This window comes from Pelobates fuscus, chromosome 6 (genome assembly GCF_036172605.1).
Source record: "Pelobates fuscus isolate aPelFus1 chromosome 6, aPelFus1.pri, whole genome shotgun sequence".
Classification (NCBI taxonomy): Eukaryota; Metazoa; Chordata; class Amphibia; order Anura; family Pelobatidae; genus Pelobates; species Pelobates fuscus.
The window spans coordinates 200,202,519-200,225,646 of NC_086322.1; the positions used below are offsets into that span (position 1 = coordinate 200,202,519).

Sequence of the window (23,128 nt, forward strand, 5' to 3'; positions counted from 1 at the left end):
CTACCGTTGTTTGCAAATCATGTTTGGGCTTGATTGGAAGATTGTGCTTGTCCCATTCTAAATATGATAAAAATGAGGCTTGAGTATTGATCTGTGGGTGGGTATTAATATCTCTTTTGGATCTGATACTGAAACACAAGGGTTTCTTTTTGTTCTTGAAAGCTAATGACCATTAACATGTCAAATGACTTCCTATCTAAGAGGCAATCGAGACATATGGCAAATGGAGAGTTAGTTTGTGCTGAAGCCAGACTTCCAGGCCACTTGTGCGTGACTTCTCACACCTGGAAGAGTGGCTGGCATCCCCAGCTTTAAAGAGGAACTTGGGTTGTAAGCTCTCACCTTACATGCAATCACTTAACCCCTTCTGAAAAATACAAAGTGTTTGTGGGGTGTTTTAAAATTTTATGGGTTTTTTGTACCTGAGAGAGCGGGTTTGTACAGTTCCTGACTCCATTATCTCCCAGGCACAGGGGAGGAGTTTGTGTGTAATTGTATGAAGACCCCCATGTTTCACCTGTTTTAGTAGCAACTCAAAATCTCACTTCTACAAAATATATACCAGCTTTAAATCATATATTGCCTTGCTGAACTAGGAAAGTGAACTCCACTTTTCAAGGATATACATTTGTAGAGTTCACAACAATATATACAAGGGAAATAATGCCTTCTCAGTTAAAGCATTATGCAAGTTAATATGAGGCCATAACACCAGGGTGTAGATAGGATAAGGTATTGTGGGTACAGCATTGTTAACTACTCAACAACAGGTGGTCAGTACATTATTGCCCGTGTGCACTGATCTGGAGTTATTCTTATAGGATTATTATAGGAGTGTGAGTATCTCCCCTAGCCGGTTTTTAGAGGTTTCATGGTTTAACCACAATATCTAATGGGGCCTATCTTGTAATCTGATACAAATATGCCGCACAGATCCTTTGCATGTTTCGTATGTATGTTCGGTCTTAAGTGACATACCTTCTGTAGCGGACTCCGGGTAACCCAACTGGTTACCTCCGCTTTTTTTTTTTACCCTCTCAGCCAGACTGGATCCGTTGTGTGATTGAGCTCGTATCCCCCCCAGTAACTAGGCGAGACATAGCTCTGGGAGTCGTCTGGTTTATTCAGGCCAAACACTCTCAATTTACACACAGACCCCAACAGGGGGTCTTCATACAGAAACATAACAAGCCACTCCCTGGCGTCTCTGTGTCTGGGAGATAATTGAGTCTGAAAACTAAAGCTCAATTATCTCATTTACAGAGAAAGATACATAATATTTATACAATCCCCCAAAAGTACCCCCAATATTAACAGGAATCCTACAAGTGTCATATCCCCGGATAGCCCTGATCTGAGCGCCCAACTTGGCCAAATAGCGCTCAGATCCGTTTGGTTCAATAGAATCGCCACTGGGGTAAAGTTCTGACCGGCTGGCCGCCCATGAGGTGAAAGCTCAAAACATTTTCATGGAAACTGGTGCGGTTGGTCTCCGTCCAGGGATAAACTCCGAAAAGGGTTCCAGGCACTCAACGACTAAGTACCGCTGCCTGCATTTGGGATACAAAATGGCCGCCATCCTTTCAAACACTTGTGTTTGGTTACTCGAAATGGCGGCTACCCAGGGGAAGCCCTCAATTATTTCCTTTGTGATTTTGCACGTATTTTAATCGATATTCCAGGGTTCTAATGAGGTACCCGTTCGGGAGTCGAACTACATTATTACAAAGGAATGTTACTTTCCGCCAGACCTTCGTATGTCCAGTTTAGTGTAATCTTGTTAAGGAGGTCTTGATGTGAGGGGACTTTACTAGATATCCTTAGCCTGGCTATCCGCGTGTTAGCTGCTGTCAATACTTGGCAAGTCAATTTAAGATGTAATATTCATATCTTGTGATAGCATAAATAGAATATAAATCTCCGGTTGTGGTTGGAGTTCAAGATCTGGGCAACCATAGACCAGTAGGGCTGCAGGACCAAACATGTCAACCAAATGTGGTACATGCTACACTCTTCCTTAAAACACCTCCAACATATTTTAGAACACTAGATACATTTTTTCCATTATATTTCGCACTGTAATTTGATTTTTGAGAGACAGGATGTAAGCCCCTTATGGGGTAAAAATGAGCAATTCCACTCCCGCTGTGTCAACTCTTTTCCTAGCTCTGTCTGACAGGCTTTACCAAAACCAGTGCCAGTGTTTGTATCTGTGTGTCAGTGTGTGTCTGACACACTTGCACACAGTGTGTATCTGTGTATGTATCTGACACACTGGCACATAGTGTTACACAGATACACACAGCTTGATACACAGTGTGTATCTGTGTCTCAAGGTGTGTGTGTATCTGACACACAGATACACCCACTGGCCCATAGGGGCACACAGATACACACAATGGCACATACATACACACACTGACACATACACACACCTTGACACACAGATGCACAAACTGACACATACACACCCAGATTCACACACATTAGCAGAAACACACACTGACACAGGTACACACACACACACACACACACGTATGTTTAACTTACCTTTTTTTTTCTTCCTTCAGTGCTGCAGGCTGCTGGCTGAGGATGGTGTGCCAGGTCAGCATCTACTCACTCTCCGCTGCGCACTCTCTCCCTCCAGCCAGCGAGCTCTGCCTGAGAGAAAGTGCTGTCACTTCCTCCCAGCATCCCATATAACAAGGGTCAGATCGTGGTCTAAGACGCCCAAGGGGCCTGACCGGTCCCCTGTGTAGCTACACCCATCGGGTAGCCCTAAATGCTTGGGCCACCCGACGGGCAAATCACCAAGCAAGCCCAATTTTGTTCTTGCGGAACCCTAATTGGGAAACGCTGGTATAGAGACATGACTTATGAAAGCGGCTTTATAAGCAGTTCTAAGACTACTCACACTTTTTATTGTTCCAAATGAATCTTGTTAAAGGACCACTATAGGCACCCAGGCCACTTCAGCTTAATGAAGTGGTCTGGGTGCCAGGTCCAGCTAGGATTAACCCTTTCTTCTATAAACATAGCAGTTTCAGAGAAACTGCTGTTTAAATTTGGGTTAATCCAGCCTCTAAAGTGGCTGTCTCATTGACAGCCGCTAGAGGCGCTTCTCACTGTGATTTTCACCGTGAGAAGACGCCAGCGTCCATAGGAAAGCATTGAGGATGCTTTCCTATGGACTGACTGAATGCGCACGTGGCTCTTGCCGCGCCTGTGCATTCAGCCGATATGGAGGAGAGTTCCCCGCCCGGTGCTGGAGAAAGAGGTAAATTTAACCCCTTCCACCCCCTAGAGCCTGATGGGAGGGGGGCCATGAGGGTGGGGGCACCCTCAGGGCACTATAGTGCCAGGAAAACTGGTATGTTTTCCTGGCACTATAGTGGTCCTTTAAGTATTGTGGATGTTGTAAATATACTTTCTGCAGTGGAATTTGCAGTGTGCGGGGAAGGTATTGTAGTTCTGGCAATAAATATTTTTTTTCATCCTGGGATAGGGAATATACATTCTGTTCTCCAGCTCACAACTCTTACTCAGGGATTGATCGGTTTATCCTGTCTGGTTCCCATATCGACCAAATCATAGAATGTACGATTAGTTTAATATCATGGTCCGATCACACTCCTGTTGAGCGGACTCTCAAAGGCAAATATCACTGTAGGCATAGTTGCCCCTGGCAAGTCTCTTCTGATTAGTCTCTTGTGCAGAACTCAACCTTTGTAAATGCAGAGAGCATTCATTAAATAGTACGGGAATGGAGAACATTTTGTATGTTAATGTACCCATTCCACCCAAAGAGAGCCGACTACTCTTTGACAGTTAGCATCTAATGCTAATAGTGTATGGCTATGGCTTAGTAGCTCCCATATCCATTGCCAATGATTAAGAAGAAAACACACTTTATTTAACGCCATTTGATTAACAAAATGGTTTATGTCTTAGGAGAAAAAAAAAAATCCTTTTGCTCCACCTAAGTCACAGATTTACCAATGTTAAACTAAATGGGAGGTTCAATTCTAAGCTCTATCTCTAGTGATATAGAAGCGCAGGATATGATCTAGGATTCGGGGGCACAGATCTGTCTTGTCTTCTCAGGGTGGTGCATTGAAGAAAGTGTGTTCATTGTCCAGACGCTGCTGTCTTCGTTAGCACACAAGTAACATTAGGCATTTTTAGCGCACAGAAATGTTGAACAATAACAGAAATGCACAAAAATTTTGCATGGAAAAGCACTTTTTTTTGTTTTAATCTTCATTACACAATTTACACTGGAAAACACTTCATGTGATCTCTATCTGTTTAAAATGAGTGAGGCTTGGAACACTTTAATACTGTAGAATTGATTGTTCTCCCATCTCTGAAATTGCAAAGTGAAATTTCACTTCCTCTTTATCCAAGAATTTCTAAGGCATGAATGCACTTTATGTGCAAAGAGAGGCTATGAACTCTGTTGTATATGTTAAATCACCTATGGGGTGAATTGATGCAACCGTGGTCCTTATTGGTTCCACAAATTGATACAGAGATTTAATTGCATTAAAAATGCAGCAATAATTCAGAGACACCAAATGAATTGTCCACAATTCCTGGTTTGTCAAATAAACAACAATATCTTAAAGGAACACTATAACCATAGGAATACAAAACTGTATTCATAATGCTATGGTGTTCTCTTCATTTAGATTAACCCCCACCCCCATCCAACTCTATATAAAAACAGGAATAAAGGATATTAACTTTTTTCTATAACATAGAATCCCTGCAGCCACTCAATCTGCCTCCTGTGATGTCACGCTGGCGCTTCTAAACATCGTCATAGCGGAGCATTGGGGACGAAAAGCGCATGTGCTTCTCCAGTAAAATGGAGGTTCACTGCAAGAAACAACTTTCACTCTTTTCTCACAGTGGAAGAGCCTCTGGTCGTACTTCCAAACGGCAATGTTTTACATTAAGGGGTTAAAACTAATGGCGCCCTGCACCCAGACCACTTCAATGAGATGGAGTGGGTTATTTTAGGGGGTCCCTTTAAAAAACACTCCAATGAATTTAGCAATATTAAAATTATACTGTAACTAGATGTTTATTATTTTCAAGATGCAGCATGACAAACCTCCCTTTAAAGGGGCACCATAACTACTGCAGTTTATAGTAATGGCTATAGTTTTATTAAGCTATACGTGCAGTCCTTCTGGTTGCTTTCACAATATTTTAAGAGGGTTGACAAAAACACAACAACTGATATATTGGCATCCCTAGTCTCCCCTCCCCCAGCATATCATTTTAATTCACAGTAACATTTCACTTCTTCATTATCTGTCCTAAAGTCTTTATGATGTGAACATGTACTGCATGCTCTTGCTGTGCAATGAAAAGACTGAGTACTGGGGTATATGGTGTCTCTGAATTATTGCTGCACTTTTGATGCAATTAAATCTCTGTATCAATTTGTGGAACCAATAAGGACCACGGTTGCATCAATTCACCCCATAGGTGATTTAACATATACAACAGAGTTCATAGCCTCTCTTTGCACATAAAGTGCATTCATGCCTTAGAAATTTTTGGATAAAGAGGAAGTGAAATTTCACTTTGCAATTTCAGAGATGGGCGTTGGATTCCAGGAATTCTCTCGTTTGACAAAACACTAGGTGAACTGCTCCCACAATGTCACAGGATCATAAGCAGAACAATAGACTATTCAACAGGCTGCAGTAGCTATGATGCTTGGAGAGTTCATTTAATTATAAACATCAGACATAAAGCATTTCAATCCTAAACGGTAGGACAGGGGTACCCAAAAGGTAAATCCCCAGATGCTGTAGAACTACAACATTACTCCCATAATGCTTTGTATGACTTTTGGGTTCCTTTAGAATGGCAAAGCATCATGGAAGATGTAGTTTTAAAACTGGGGATCTACCATTTAGGCACCCCATGCAGTAGGTAAACCTCAATATAGAGCCAACACAGTACACAGTCAAAACGACAGTTCCACATTATAAGTACCAATCATATATAAGATATGGGAACTGATTACTTAAAGGAACATTACATATGTGTCCTACAAAAATACCGGTATTTTCTAATCAATAACGTTAAAGGGTTGTTATAGACGTACTTTTCTTGTGAATGTGTAGGCAGGCAGCCATGCTTAACCCCTTAAGGACCAAACTTCTGGAATAAAAGGGAATCATGACATGTCACACATGTCATGATTCCCTTTTATTCCAGAAGTTTGGTCCTTAAGGGGTTAATTGACCTCTTTGAGCATATATGTAATAAGTGTAATGTATGTAACAATGTAATGAAACGGGAAAAAATGGATATAAATCTTGTAAAATTATATTTAAGAAAAAGCTAAAAGGTCAAAACTGCCTGCTTTACAACAATTAAGATTTCACCATTTTGTGTGCTTTTATGCATTTAAACCAGGCCTGAAGATAAATGACCCTGTGCTGCCAAACGGTAATTCCCAAGATGCTTTGCAAAGGGAGCTCTACCTAAAAGCCGTCACTGCCTCAAAGTCTTAATTTAGACACGTAATGTAAGTAATCAAGCAGATTTCTAATTGAACAAGTTTAAAGTAAATTTATTTTAAAAGGCACTGCAATATTTTTGCACTTTTGTTGTCTAGTTCTTAGATGGTAAGGAATGCGTTAACATCCACTACGGCCTTTTGTAAACTGAAAGAATGAAATTAAGCATTTTTGAATAACAGTTCTTTGGTTCTGGAAGGGTTAAAGCTTTTGCACCACAGAGAATATGAGCAATACAATCCATTCAACTGGATAGCTGCTTGCATAGATTGTGTGGGTGCTAAGTCTCATGTTTGCATCCATCACATTTTTCAAAAGCATGATATATTGACAAAGGGAACTAAAAAACGGAGCATGAAATGTTGAATCATACACTTTCATTATATTGCAATAGATCAATTTAGCAAAGGTAAACAGTTATCGGTTTTAGATGTCCTTCAGAATAAGGCCACTTAAAGAGGACAGTGGCCGTACCTGATCCAAATATGTAGATCGCATATCATTAACAACGAGGAATTCCATGACGAATGACAGATACAATGAAATTCAATAGACGATATGAAAAGGGAACAATAAGGGCTTTAAACCCTAAAGCTGATATATTTATAAACCAAGAAACCCCTACTAGAGATAAAATGAGTATCTAATTAAAGTAATACAATTTTTTTCTAAAAACAAAAGCACCCCAAAATAAAACAAAGTAAAAAGAAACAGTGAATTAACACTAAGCGTAAACTAAAAGGTTTCTAACTCATATCAATTGGAAAAAAAGCGATGTAAAGGATTACTCCAAGAACCATAACCACTACAGCCTGCAGTAGTGGTTATGATGTCAGGAGTACTCTGGCACCACTCTCCAGTAATGAGGCAAAGCAGTTTTTAATTCTTTGCTCCTACGAGGCACAGAGGGGCCAGTCTCCATGGCAGTGACGAAATCTGGCTTTGGTGGAGCTGTAGGAGCCGCAAGCTGATCACAATGTAATGCCTGAGAGAGTCACCTCTCAGCAGAATGCAACACTGTACATAGAAATATGCACAGAATCAACATTAACCAGCCCAGATTCTTGTTCAAGACTGGCTAATGATGCCCCAATGGCACTGCTTTAGGTGGAGTTACAGAGTTTAAAGTTTCATAATAAAACACACATACTCCAGGATCCAAATTGTAAAAGGTATCGGATTTGCACAAATATCTTTAGATTTAATGTATCATCATATAATTAGTAGAATTGTTTGCTTTAATAGTTCTATTGGTGATCAGCAATTCTCTTTTTACATTTTATTTCCAGTTGTTACGGTTTTAAGAATTTAAAACAAAATGTAATATTTTAATTAGATACACATTTACCTTCTTTTGAGGTTTCTTTGTTTCTGCAGACAATTTATGCTTTTTTGTTTTTGATTAACTTTGTTAAAGTTAAAAACTCCATGACATTCTGTCTGTTGAGATCACAGTGAGAGTTTCGGAAGCTGTTACACCAGGTATTGTCTGCACATTTGGAATTTGTTTGCCATGAGTCAGTCATTCATTGAATATGTCGTCAATGTAATGGCTTAGTTTTAAATACTGCAATTTCCTGTAACATTGTAAATTCAGCTGGATCATGTGGAAACTAGAACAGTCTCCCATACATTCACTAACAAATAGAACAATCGTTGCGTATTGTCAGTTTTAATACAAGACACTGACAGCTCCCTTCTATGGTGGAGAAAAAGCACATAAATTAATAAAATAAAGGGTAAAATTAAAAGAACAACAAACATTTAAAAAAAATAATAAATCACAGACAATCAGAAATATAAAAATAAACAAACAATTTATGCTTCCCAATGTCAGAAGACCGTAATGGGAGCTTCTTTTCACATTTTTTGATTGATTCATTTATAAAAATAGAAACGGGTGCATTTAAAATACAGAACACGGGGTGCATTTTTACACTGGGAGTTAAAGTGCATGTTTGCAGAAGCTGGATGCGGAACACAAGGCTGTCTCACACTAAGCTGAAGCCCTCGTAATGATCAATAGCTTGGGTGAGTCTGACTCTGAGAGTTTCTTTGTTGCTGTATTTTGGGAGGTCCAAAATGTTGTAACACGTGTGAGCTACAGGGAGGTGATCCTCTCCACTCGATACAGGCTGGATGATAACGCGTAGGCTTGACATGCCATAAATAGGGATGCGGTCACTGCCGGTGAGAAATACTAGAGAAAGATTACAGTGAAATGGTTAGTATATGAATTTTACAGTACATGCTTGATAGTTTTGTAAGGGGAACCCACTTGAAATAAACACTATTAATTTGATGAAAGCCATTTGATCTTGTACATTGCTATGTAGCTTACAGAGAAATAAACACAGATATATGGTGCTTGATTATATGAAAATATGCAGATATTCTAGTGTCTATATTTATGCCGTTGTTGTACACTTTAGTAGCAGCCAGGGACGTTTTAGCCGCGAGGCTAACAAGGCATTTGCCTTGGGCGGCATTTTCCAGGGGGCGGCAAAAAATGCCCCCCCCAAATGCCCAGGGCAAATGCCTTGTTAGCCTTGCAGCTAACTGACATGCTGGGGTGGGCGGCTGGCGAGGGAGCACTTCCTCTGAGCTGTCTGCTCAGCTCCCTCGCGCACCGCAGAGTGAGGCTGGGAGCCGGAATATGACGTCATCTTCCGGCTCCCAGCCTCACTCTGCGGGTGGTGCGCGAGGGAGCTGAGTAGACAGCTCAGAGGAAGTGCTCCCTCGCGCGCCGCCCACCCGCCCAGCCCAGCATCCCAACATAGCAGCCACGGGACCACCAGGGAGAAAGAGACCCCCCCAGCATTCCCAAAGGTAAGGAGGCTGGGGGGAGGTAAAAATGCCTAGGGCAGCACAAAACCAGGATACACCACTGGTAGCAGCTGAATGATACCAAAACTAACCTGTTGGGGGCAGCCATTGTGCCTTCCTAGCACACTTCTTATATAAAAAAAAAAGGCTCATATTACTTATATCATTAAGCATACTTTGAAAAAAAATCATGCTTCAGGACTTTCATGAGCAACCTGTACACAGGTGTTTACAATGTATCCTAAAGCATATATTTTCTTAAAGGGATACAGTAGGCACCAAAACAACTTTAGCTTAATTAAGCAGTGTTGGTGTATAGATCATCCTCCTGCACTCTCACTTCTCAATTCTCTGCCACTTAGCAGTTAAATCACTTTGTTCACGCGCATGACAAACATTCTCCTTGGACATTTACTGTAAAGAGAGTTCCAATGTTTAAACTTCCTTTATTGCACATTCTATTTAATCTAGAATTTCTCAAATCCTGTTCTGGTAATTGGCTGTTAGAACCTGCAGGAGTGTGTGATCAAAAACAGCATTTTGTTGTAGACTGTCATTCTGCATATCAAAATGCTTTTTCTTTTTGGTATAATTTGTCTTTAATATTGGAGAGTACTGGGGCGGAGCCAGGCTTCCATGCAGAGCAGACGTGCTGTGCCTGAGCTCCTAAATGTTTTACTACATATGAGGTGATATCCCTTGGTTAAAGAACAGCTAGCCCGCTGGATACCGTGTCTCTCTGTTGCAGCCTACTGGGGACGGAGCTTGGGAGAGGCAGCCGATCTCCTCACTCCTTAGACCCCGGTTTAGCCCAGCTATACTCCTACCAACCCCCCACCTCTGGACCGGTGGGGGAAATCCCAGTCCCCACTGGACACACTGGAGCTAACTACCTTATCTACTCTGTACTCCACGTGTAAATTAAGCAACACATAGCCCGCAATGGGTAATCAAGATAACGACTGACCTATCATCCATCAAACAGGGCCTACAAGCGCCCTGAAGGCATCAATGTCACTCAACTGACTTCACCTTGCAACGCCTGGATGCAATATTCCAAAGCTTTTGGCAGATATTAAAGGAGCGTACCCAAGCTTCTCTGACAGAACGGCGTAAGGTTGCACACATCAACAAGCCATTAGAACGGAATGTGCCTCCTCAGGGAGACAGTGCAAAGCAAGCTCCCAGTTGCAAAGATGCCCGCCTACCCGGGCCAAGATAGCCCTCATACAAGCTTGGAGATGGAGGAAGACCAGATATTCTGTGCCGCTAAAGCATACTTCCCGGCTTCTCCTGCACACGCATCAACCCTGCCGCTGGCAGGAATCGGATCATCAGGGGACTGAACCTATATTCCTAGTCTTGCTCAGGCAGCGGCAGCAGCTGCATACCCAGATGCCTTTGCATTGCTTTTTATGTTTTCAGTTTTCTGCTATCGGAGTTACATTATGTTTATTGTGTTCCCTTATATTTCATCCCAAGACAAACACTATTCCTAATGTGGAGTACCCCTGCATTAACGCTAGTGCGCCCCGTGGTCCAGTGGACTTACGCGTTAACTGTACCTCAAACGACCACATGTGCTCATTTGATAACCTGCGATACCACCTCAGTTTGATCTCAGTTTGTTCCCTGCATCATAACTCACTCCAGCTATACCTGCTAGTTGTTAAACTGACTGCACGATTGAAAAACTGAGCACACTGCTTTACGCAATCTTATTGGTTCCCACAGTTATTGAATATTCTGTTGACAGTGGTGCATGTAATATGTAAGAGTTTTAATAAGATGGTGACCGCTCAAATGTGCGCCATGCTCTTAATGTCTTTACTTTATTATAAAACAAAAATGTGCTGTCTTATATGTACACTTCATCTGTCCTCCGGACCAGCTACTGGCTATTTACTCATAGTATGACATACGCTGTTTCCATGCACAACAAAAAATAAAGCATTAGAAAAAAAAAAAAAAACATTGGAGAGTACTACTCATGGCAGACACTTTATAGCATAGAAAACACGACTGATCTGACAAAGTTTCCAGGTCAGTCCCACTTAGAATGAATGAAATGACATGCTTGGAACTATGTGAGTGTGTTTGGTCACTTTCCAGGAAAACGGAAGTGAACTTGTTCAATAATATATCTGATAGAGTGATACCGATACTGAATATACTATTTTCCAGACTATAATTATTTTTGGACATCAAGGATGCAGATGGATCTAGTTTTAATATTGAAATAATATTGAAGAATCCATCCTTTGTTCACCTTGGGTTAAGGGAGCTGAAACCATTATGGTTATGACAACAATACAGAAGCCAGAAAATATACTCTATTAAAGGAGGAGCCAGTTTAATAAGTAACCTTGGTATTCCACATCAGGTGTTTCCAACTTCATCTATAGATTGCATTTCTGTGGCACATTTCTAAGACAAGAACAATCAACATTCTGCTGGTTTCCATTGAGATTTATTTCCATTTAAGGCTTTCCAATAACAGCTCTTCAAATATATGTGTTATTTTATATACTTACACAAAAACCTCTTTTTCCTCTCCAGTGGGAATTCGTGAAATGTCTCCCAGAACATCCTCATTGTCGGGTGCATGGCTGAGTATTCACCTTTGTAGACTGCACTCTAAAAACAACACAAAATGCGCAACATCAGATCCACATTCGAGTCTCCAATAAATAATTCCAATACTATTTACATCGCAACTAGAAAAAAAACTACATTGGGTGATGTGTCATTTGACCTTTTCCCCTTTTATATGGCCCAACAAGAATCGTAATATTTGGATGAAGGACCAAGCATCTTCAATGCTTTGTTACTGCCACCATCCTTGCTAAGAAGGTCACCAAAGCTGGAGCTGAAATATCTAGAGCTCTTTCCAAAATTTGTTTTGTGGTTGAGTAGGTACTGTTACCTATGCACACGAACCTAGCTTGAAGGACCACTATAGGCACCCAGACCACTTCAGCTCAATGAAATGGTCTGGGTGCCAGGTCCCCCTGGTTAACCCTGCAGCTGTATACATAGGGTTAATCCAGCCCTTTAGTAGTCTCACTGACAGCCGCTAGAGGCGCTTCCGCGCTTCTCACTACGAAAATCACAGTGAGAAGACGCTGACGTCCATAGGAAAGCATTGAGAAAATTAACTCAACCAATCACTTGCAGGCAACATGTGGCAGGTCCCACCATTAACCACAAACTGGCTAGTCTTTAGTCAGTTCTGCAGACACCACTAATATCTCTGTCATTTTGTGTGCCTGCAGAAGTGACCAATGTCACTTACTGACACCTTTTTGTGTGCAGGAAGCAAAGACCTCTAACAGTTCCATTCATCAGATATTTAATTTATATAGATTAACTGCAGACATGCAAACCAGGTATGTTATTAAAAAGAAGAACTCTGAACCCATCCTACATAACATTGTTCTCTTTATCAGGAGTGCAAAATTCTAACACAAATTCATGACCATGTGGGGGGACTTGTCTCTTTACATTTTTATTTTCATTTTCCCATCCATGGAATCCTACGCATTCAGATAAAATGCACTTGGGGAGATCAATTTACTACCAGTCACAAAGTCAATATGACATTCTGTAGAGAGGTAAATTCACACAAAAGTCACCAAATCTAAGATAATTTATACTACAAAAGTTGTCTGAGCCAGTAACAAGGTTTGAACTTTTGTTTGGCGCCCAACTTAAAAAATGATACATGGCATCACCACCACCACTTCAGTACCACCTGTCTGCTCCTTCATGGTCTTCCAACATTGCTAATTCTACCATAGACTTTATCAAGAAAATATTACACAGAACAACTAAAAACAACAAATACACATCTACAATATACCCAGCATACACTCATATTCATTTCGAACAGGTTAATAAAACATATTACCTATTATCATCAGCACATGCTCTAGAACAGGGGTAGGAGACCTTCGGTAGTCCGGGTGTTGTGGACTACAGCATTATGGGAGAAAAAACACAGCATCTAGATTGCCAAAGGTTGTCTACTTCTGCTCTAGAACATGCCATGTAATTAGCCTTCTTATGCTTACCTCTTCCAACTCCTGCCAGTTGTAATTACTGCTCCCGACTACCATAGCCCTGAGTTCAGATGGCTGGAAAAGTTCCAGAACTTTACTGCCGCACACCTTCAGGAAGCCTGTAGAGAATGCCTCGTACCATTCCTGCACGGACTGGTTGAAAACGTAGTTAACGTAGGCATTGACAAATTCTTCCCTGCAATATCAATCACAAACAAAGAGAGAATAGTACGGATATGTAAACATAAACTTATATTATATATCTACCACCCATTCATATATCCACTCTGCTCAATAAAAACAAATCTTACATTTTATCTGGAGGTGAAAAGGATTTAAACAGTTTTAATAGTTTTTCATAGTACGTAACCTACTGTTCTGTGCTGTAAGGAGATTAGCAATTGTACGTGCATATTTCCAATTTCCATATAGTCTAGAGCGCAGCCACAATAATAGTGACTTTTAACATTTCCTTCAATACTATAAACAGAGAAGAGATATACTATACCTGCAATGCAGTGATATTTAGAGTTAGCCAGCTACAAGAGGCGTGATGACACAATACTGCAATATTTGATTGAATTACTCATGTAGCCTAAATCTACCCCCCAGGAATTAAAGGTGGTGATGGCAGAATGATTTCCTGCTGGTTAGGCTAGAGTAGAGAATCCCAGAAGCTGAAGGAGCTGCTGTGACAGTGTGGGAGCTTGTCAGCTTATGTCTTGTCAAATTAAATGACCCTTTGCATGTTGGAGGTACTTTTACCACAGTCTGGCTACAGTCTGGCTACATCTCATAACAACCTGTGATAGTGCGGCAAAACAGCTTCAGGTTTTTAGCATGGAAAATACCTGTTGTCTTTCTTCACAGTTATCTGGTCTCCTCCAGGCACTAACAACTTCGTTTCGGTCAAACCATAGCTCTCTCTGCATATCTAAAAAAAACAGAACAAAAATTAAGAAACAGGAAAATGCTTATTTTTTTTCCTTCTTTGTTTTGAAAGATTGACACTATTTTAAAAGAGTAATGGGTTGCAACAGGCGTTTGAGTGAGATATATATAAAGAATAACAGTACCGCATACTGCACAGTGCTTGCTATCCTAACGATGGAGCATTGGAGGCATACAGGCCGTAACCAAAAAACTCACTTACAAATGGCAGCAAGGCTGTGAATTGCTAGGAATTGAAAGTGAATTTAACTTTTGCGCCAGAATAGTCCAACTGAAAGCTTAGCTGACGTGGAGGATTTTTTTCTCATTGGCTATTGTGGCCTACAATATTAAATTTATTATTAATTCCTGACTATTCGCTCTTTACTGTACACCCAATAAGTTATCATTGAAGTAAGCCATGTTTCTGTTATCCTTACAAAATTGCACTTAAGTAAAGTGAATTGAATTAGATTTCCTTACTGTGAAGTTAAGGCAGAACGTTTCCTCGATATCGTCTCCGGGGTAGACCAGGAGTTGTTGAAGGCTCCTACAGTAAAATGTTACAAAAGGAGTATCATGGCATTGTCAATGACATATAGATCTGCTAGGCTATAGTAGCACTCTCTGAGAGTGGAGAGCAATGGGATTTAGACATAGACATCTAACCAAGCCAGACAATCCACGGCACTAAGGCTGAATACTAAAACCTGGAAATTCTCAAAGGTGAACCCAGTTTAATGAATGAGATTCAGCGCTGTACTAGGGAAATTAGTATTAAAATATTTTTTTAACCCCTTAAGGACACATGACGTGTGACATGTCATGATTCCCTTTTATTCCAGAAATTTGGTCCTGAAGGGGTTAAAGTTCATGTAAGTTTTATCCAAGACAATTAAGAGTACATGCAATCCACCTTAATGTTGCACTTATTTAGTGGCTAATCATCTACTATGTAGACATTATATCATATACTTTACACACGTTCGGGTTCTACCTGTGTAACTGTATTTCTTTGGCTCTACCCTGTTTCACGCAGAAAGCGTGTTTGTCTATTGTCCTAGCTTTATTAGCTCTGTTCGCCTTATTTGTGCATCTTGAAAAAGGCAACACTCTGAATAAAATTGACTATTGTACAAAGACCCCTGAATGCTCTCATGCAACCGATTGTACATTATGGCCAGAGATTTCATAGGGGCAGAAAATGCTGGAGCAAATTAAGGGCAGGGTCCAAGGCAGATATAAGACTATTTCTAAATGGGTTTTGTAGATGATATATAAACGGTCCTAGAAAGTAGTTGTAGAATTATAAACATGTAGGGGTTTATTTACTAAACAGGAAATTGTGGTGAACAAACTGCTAAATTTAGCAAAATAGTCCAGCTGTGAACATAGCAGAGTTGGATAGTTTTTCCAAATTAGATATCGTGGCCTATACTATACAAATTAGTTTTTAATTTACTACAATTATTTAGTAAATAAACCCTTTGACACGATTGATCTTTACGCAAGAGAATTGCTACTCAATAGTGGAAAGTGAAGGCTGGTCCATAGGCAAATATGTATAATAAATATCTTTCTTATATTAACACTAGCCAAGTACTAATATTACCAAATGACTACACATATTAAAGAAATAATAACACTGAATAAGGTATTTGTAATTTTACACAGCCAGTCTCTGATACATTGAAAGGAATCCATGAAACAAAATAATGACAAACATTTAAAAAAAAAAATGAATATAGCAATCTTTGATCTGCCTCACTCACATTATATGGAGCCGTGGAAAACGTAATAAGCTCCATAGAAAACGTAATGGCCCATATGAATAACCAATACATTTGATTCAAAATGTAGTGATAAAATCTCAATAAAGAAAGCGGCTGTCAGTCATTCTGTTAATTCCTTGCAGCAAAGAGCCTGAACATTGCTCCGTATCATGTGAGTGAGAGACAAAATATAGTTACAAAGTGTTCTGAAAGCTTACAATGATTTAACACTGGAAAAGTACTTCTATGGTATTGTTGTTTAGTAATAAACAATTTATTCCCATGCACTGAATATTGGCTATATTTAAAGATACAGTCACTATTATCTCTTTCAAATGCCTGGTTGGTTTACTGGTATACAGATCCATTCTGCTTTCATGTGTACATTTACCTTCCTTCTGTTGGGGACAGCTCCTTAAGGTCTTCTAAGGTGGCTGGAACATTCAGTAACTTTTTATACATCACTAAAGGGAAGTGAAGATCTACCACAGTGAAGTTATAAATAGCTAGTCCACACATAATGCCGATCAGATGAAACCAGTTGTGCTCTACAAAACACTATTGAGAGAAAAGTTATAAAGTGGTTACTAGGCTGCATATCGACTGCAGCTGGTTCAACAGTTAATACAGTTTCCATCAGTAGCCTAAAATGTTAAAGCTCTAAAGGACAGTGCTCGGTAGGATAGGCATTTTATCACCATATACTTACTATGTCTGAAAACCAGAGCAGGTTGGAATCTTGGAATACTGTGAACATTCCGTAGATGGGATTCAGAAGTTCTTTAAGAAGCAAAAGGAAGAATTCTTTGGTGACGCCTCCATCATCCACAGCCTCTTCTCCATCAAATATAACCTAGAAGAAGATTAAGATTTATTTCATTTGTGTCAGCCAAAAAATTCCTAGTGAAAATTTCTAAATCATTCTAGAATTTTAAAACTTTTACATCCATTTTACTTATTTATTTATTTACTTTTCAGAAAAAAAGCAAAAAAAAAAGAGAAATAATTCCTGCAAAGTCTGCTGCTTGTTTTCTATCCTTTTTTAGGAGTTTAAGAAAATTTTTGTCCATTGATAGTTCAGATTTCACATTTTTTGACAATCCATAATATAAAAAGCTATTCTGGGCAGCAATATAACTAATGCATTGATAGATTTTGGCCTGAATAATCCTTAATGCAGTGTCCAGCATCTTAACTCTTACTGTATGTAAACAATTGACTCAATGGATCGAGTTACGGGAAAGCCATCATTGTAACTCGTGTTATAACTGTGTATGAATGAATGTAAAATAACTGCTCACATAGATTGAACATTTTAGATGATTATTAATAGACCATTTAAGTGGATTCAATGAACTGACAAAGACAAAGAGGACTGCTCCCTACCTTTAGAGGCTTCTTCAAGTCCACGTCGGAGTGAATACTCAGTTCCCTTAAAGCATCAGCCACCAAGCTTGATCTGCGCACGTGCAAGACTAAAAATGGGTTCTTGGCCAGCATAGGCTCCAGAGTAAGTAGCATGAAGACATTCTGCAGGTTAGCTCCATTAATAGCTACCTATAGGTAGAAGGAAGGCACACAGTAGCAGTCATGATTCCCTCTGTCCTGTAATTTTGCTCTAACTAATTTTAACTTAAAGGCACTTTTTAGGTTAAACAATAGCTAGAAGAGACAAAGCACCGAGAAAAAATATCACAATGACTAAAATGTAATTAAAAAATTTTTTAAATAAAAAAACTGTACCAAATGAGCGGTTCTGTCAACATGTGGCTGTTGGATTGCAATACCCATCCCATGCCACTAGGTGGCACTCCAGCTCAACAGTTAAGAAAGCAAATAAAAGTGTATGCATTTATTGCATACACACTTTTTGGTCCACTAGGTCTGGGTTGAGAACCACTGATCTAGTTTGCCAGGATGTGTAGTAAGATGGTGGAATTATTCTAGGATTACAATGTTAATAATCACTTGGGTCTTTAACATACAAATGTGCTCCATCTCAACAGCCTATTGTTAAAGGTGGCTGATCTATAATAGTTATCCAGTCATGGGTATGAAACATCTTATATAGTTTATACCAAGATCTGGTGAGCCAGAGGATGGTTGTATCTTCATACCTGCATCTGTAGCTCTGCATCCGTCTGCAACATCTTGGTCTTTGCCGGGGCATCAAACACAAACGGGTAAGAACAGAGAGTCACGGAATCCTGTGAAAAGATTCCATTCCTGTGTCAATGTCCACTAATAATGAAAACAGCGTTACGAAAACATAATGGAAAGGAAATTACCTGCATAATGGATGGATGAACTTTCTATACAAAATGAGAAAAAGAAGAAATTAAATAAAAAGCTTGATGATTTGCCATATAGAATTTCAGTATATTATCCAGATTACCATGAAAAATACATGCAATACAACATGTAAAGTGAATCTACCATTTAATTCCATTAATAATTAAAAAAGAAAGCATGCATATATGTTGTGTTCTCAGCTATTAGAATACTCAATAATTCCAAGAGAATTTAATGTCAAAAAAGCCAAACTGGTAAAATTTCACTTTGAATTCTCACTTCAATAAATAACCCTGAATGTGGTAGAGGCATGAGTATTTCTGCTTAGTCTCTTGGGGCAAAAAGTGGCATTTTTACTAATATCGCAAGTTGGAAAACAGATGTCTAACATTTTTAACATATGCTGCTCTTTTTACAGTACACCAACGGTATTATCTACCAGCTTTAAATCCGAGCGCAGGTTAAAAACATCTAACTATTTGCCCCTGGCTGCTAGCGCTGCCTGTTGGCAAGTAGTTGAAACACCCTCTGCAATACGAAGGTTAATTATGTTGTTACATTGAAAAGGCTAAAGGAACTTAACATGTATAGCTTGGAGGAAAGACGAGACGGGGGGAATATGATAGAAACATTTAAATACATAAAGGGAATCAAGACAGTAAAGGAGGAGACTATATTTAAAAGAAGAAAAACTACCACAACAAGAGGACATAGTCTTATATTAGAGGGGCAAAGGTTTAAAAATAATATCCGGGAGTATTACTTTACTGAGAGGGTAGTGGATGCATGGAATAGCCTTCCAGCTGAAGTGGTAGAGGTTAATACAGTAAAGGAGTTGAAGCATGCGTGGGATAGGCATAAGGCTATCCTAACTATAAGATAATGCCAGGGACTAATGAAAGTATTTAGAAAATTGGGCAGACTAGATGGGCCGGATGGTTATTATCTGCCGTCACATTCTATGTTGTGGCTGGCCAGTGTTTGCTAGCCAGCAGCCATGTTAAAATAACAATAAATAGATTAAAAACCCAATGGGGGTCAATAAGGCCCCATGTAACTACAAGTGATGTTTTAAACCTCCCTATACCCCCATCTGACTTGTGGAATATCTACCCAATATTTAAAACTAGTGACTGGAAAATTCCCACAGTAAGTCTCGAAATTACGGAGACTTGCCTATCAGAGAGTTATGATTGTTGGCGCTCTAATGAGAATTCCAATCATGGGAAAGCCTTTATAAAGGATTTTCCGTCTTTGAAGTCTCATTCTTGCGTAGATTCCTCACAGAGCAAAGACAGAATTACTTTTTCTGTGTTGTGGTTTTATGGACTAGAGGGATGGGGCCTTTTTGGTGCCTGTGCTTTTAAATATTTAGTTTATATGCCTTCACCTGCAGCATGGCAGGTGAGGGCATAGAAAGGTTTAACCCCTTAAGGACCAAACTTCTGGAATAAAAGGGAATCATGACATGTCACACATGTCATGTGTCCTTAAGGGGTTAAAATCTCACTTTTAATAATATGAGGGTCTTACTGACCCCACAGGTCTTTTTATTTATTTTTAAAAATTTTAAAGTAGTAGTTGACTAGCAAGCGCTGCCCAACAGCCACATAATTAACCCTTGCATTACCAAGGGATTTTAACTATTTGCCTGTGAATAGTACTTCAAATTATCAATTCAAAAAGAAATGCGAGCTCCACTAGGGGACATAAATGGCCATAATCAAGGGACCCCTATTATTTGAGCCTAACCCAAGAAATAATTAAAATATAAAGGTTCTGTACAAGTGAGCACTATACTAAAAAAGAATCCCTGCACACAAATACACAATAATAAATACTTTATTCAGTATTTATATGAACACAGTTAAAAGTATGTGAATAATGAAAGCCCTTCGAAAATACTGACCAGCAGAAATTCCTGAGTTCCCAATTCTGCTTCAGACATGTAGTGGCAAAACGTGCGTCGGACGTTAGCTTTATGTTGAGTTTTATGGGCACTTTTTCATGGGTGTTTGCACTTAGTATTATCTGTAGTCAGGCTTGTGATATAGGTATTTAGTGGTATATAGAGGCCTCGGTTAAACCATTCTCCATGGCTCCGAGGTACTGTTGAGGTACTAAAGAAGACTATTGATGTGCAGTATTAGCAGCGTGACATTTTAATATGTAGCCACATATTATCTTCTTAACCCCTTAAGGACCAAACTTCTGGAATAAAAGGGAATCATGACATGTCACACATGTCATGTGTCCTTAAGGGGTTAAACACTATCTCTCTCACTTCTCAACCATATTGAGGCTTTTTCTGTCCTCCTAAAAGAAGGATTCTTGTTTAACCCCTTAAGGACACATGACATGTGTGACATGTCATGATTCCATTTTATTTCAGAAGTTTGGTCCTTAAGGGGTTAAATAGAACAGAAATTGTTATTATTTACTAGTTTTTTCGATCCTGTTTCTTTTTGATACATTACATTTGTTACATTTGCTTGTTACAGTGTCCTAGCACTATCTGTTGGTGATCCTTAAAAGGACACTATAGTCATCAAAACAACTTAAGCTTAATAAAGCAGTTTTGGTGCATAGATCATGCCCCATGCAGTCTCACTGCTCAATTCCCTGCCATTTAGGGGTTAAATCACTTTGTTCATACAGCCCTAGTCACACCTCCCTGCATGTGACTGTGACTGTCCAGAGTCATCTAATGTTTACACTTCCTTTACTGCAAATTCTTTTTCATTTGTAATTTAGAATTTGTTATCCTGCTCTGCTAATAACTTGTTAGACTCTGCAGGAGCCTCCTGTATGTCATTCAAGTTCAATTTACAGAGCAGGAGATACAACTTTTAAAGTAAGTTACATCTGATTGGAAATTAAACTATTCTGTTGTCATGCTGGCTGTGTGAGTCACAGCTGGGGGGGGGGGGAGGTGTGTGTGGCTAGGGCTGCACAAACAAAAACAAAAGTGGTTTAACTCCTAAATGGCATAAAATTGAGCAGTGAGACTGCAGGGGCATGATCTATACACCAAAACTGCTTCATTAAGCTAACGTTGTTTTGGTGCCTCTAGTGTTCCTTTAACAGACTCAGATTATCTCTCCACCTTGAATTGTATGATTTTAATTTAAACACAGGATTTCCCAATAACTAATTGACTGGGGCCTCTGACATCTGTTTCCTTCCAGGAGATGATTTATATATATAAATATAAATATACGGTATATATATCTGCCTTGTAGTTTCACAGCATGACATTGGTGGATCAGTATTCATTGGATCCCCTTTTTGAACTCTTTGGGAATGTTTTTTTTCTTCTCTCTGTCCTACCTACTGTTCAGTATTTTCTTTAAGGGTTTTCTTCACTCACATATTTTCAACTGTGTTAAATTTTGCTCATATAAATACTGAATAAAGTATTTATTATTGTGTATTTGTATGCATGGATTCCTTTCTAGTCCTCCCTTGTTGAGAGCCTTTATGTTTAAAATTATCAATTCCCTTGTTAAAAAAAAAAAAGAAAGAAAAAAAAAAAAAAAGAGAAGAAAAAAAAGCAAGTGAACAATAATGATCATATGCGAATGTGCATACTGCCAGATGCATTTGGTTCTGAATTTTATAAATAACGGTGCCCTATGAGTCTTCCAAATCCTGTACTTTCTCTAGGTTTCAGATGCAAAAACACAGATTTTAATCCGGATTCTGAATGCATCCAGGCAATGGCGGCAGATTTGCTCAGTCCAACCAAATCACAACAGCAAATGGCTTTAGCAAATATAAGAATTGCTATTGCGGTTGGAATTTGGTCATTTTGACCGGACTTTGTCCATCTGGACAAGATACAGTATTTAGTAGATAACCCTGTAAAGTAAGAATTGAAAGTGATTTTAAAATTGAAGACTGAAAGCATAGTTGACTTAGACAGTTGTCCTAGTGACTATTGTGACCAGTTTGGATTCTCACTTTATTGAAAAGCTCTCTCTTTTGTCACTATATTATTATTCTTAGAGACAGAACTGTTTATAGATTTTACAACTTTCTTTTCTGTTTTTGCTTTATTCTCTGTGTAAATTACCACTTTATTATACGTGTAGATGACTGTCCATGGTTCATCACTCCTACTTAGGCCTTAGTTTATTTTATACCCAACATCCAATACAACAACAAATAACAATAATACAAAAAATACCAAAACACTGTGTAAAAAAACACAACACAACATATAGACATGTGAATGTTCTTTTGCAGAATTACTTTTAGGCAGCAGGTCATTTTCAGAAAGAGAAGAGGGCAAATGCTCACACATATGGAGCAAAGGAATATCATTTACTCACCATTAATTCAATTTCTCTAGAATCTAATTAAATATTAGGAGACGGGGGCAGAGGATACGATTTAAAATATATGTATTAACTAAACAAGTAGATTTATGTTAACGATGAAGTGCCAAAATTCAGGCCAACACAGACAATCTCAGTCTTGGTTTACAAGATAAGATCGTTCCAAATCAGTTATTTTGACATAAGTTTATACACCGTATGTTAGCTCAGTGCACTCACTGTTCCGTAATAAACACCTTTAAGATCTCAACAAAGGTTTTATGTCTGTCATATATATTCCTCTCATTTTAATTTTTATTGGCAACTGCACAGTAATACTACTGCAGCTTTAGTTTCCACAGGTTGGAAACCCGTACAAACCT

General features: G+C 39.1%; 1 protein-coding gene across 3 annotated transcripts in view; it reads right to left on the reverse strand.

The window, feature by feature from the left end:
• Positions 1-7,774: 7,774 nt before the first annotated feature.
• HERC3 (HECT and RLD domain containing E3 ubiquitin protein ligase 3) overlaps positions 7,775-23,128 on the reverse strand; it is an 87,485-nt gene continuing 72,131 nt past the window's right edge. For 2 of the 3 annotated variants that reach the window (XM_063458641.1, XM_063458642.1), the window contains exons 16-25: positions 18,423-18,446; positions 18,252-18,341; positions 17,521-17,691; positions 16,844-16,987; positions 16,526-16,692; positions 14,846-14,912; positions 14,284-14,366; positions 13,445-13,628; positions 11,906-12,008; positions 7,775-8,745 (exon numbers count right to left, since the gene is read on the reverse strand). In XM_063458641.1, coding sequence (XP_063314711.1) covers positions 8,537-8,745; positions 11,906-12,008; positions 13,445-13,628; positions 14,284-14,366; positions 14,846-14,912; positions 16,526-16,692; positions 16,844-16,987; positions 17,521-17,691; positions 18,252-18,341; positions 18,423-18,446 — 1,242 coding nt within the window. In that variant the 3' untranslated portion in view covers positions 7,775-8,536. The remainder of the gene's footprint in view (positions 8,746-11,905; positions 12,009-13,444; positions 13,629-14,283; positions 14,367-14,845; positions 14,913-16,525; positions 16,693-16,843; positions 16,988-17,520; positions 17,692-18,251; positions 18,342-18,422; positions 18,447-23,128) is intronic. The other variant, XM_063458643.1, reaches the window with a different exon arrangement.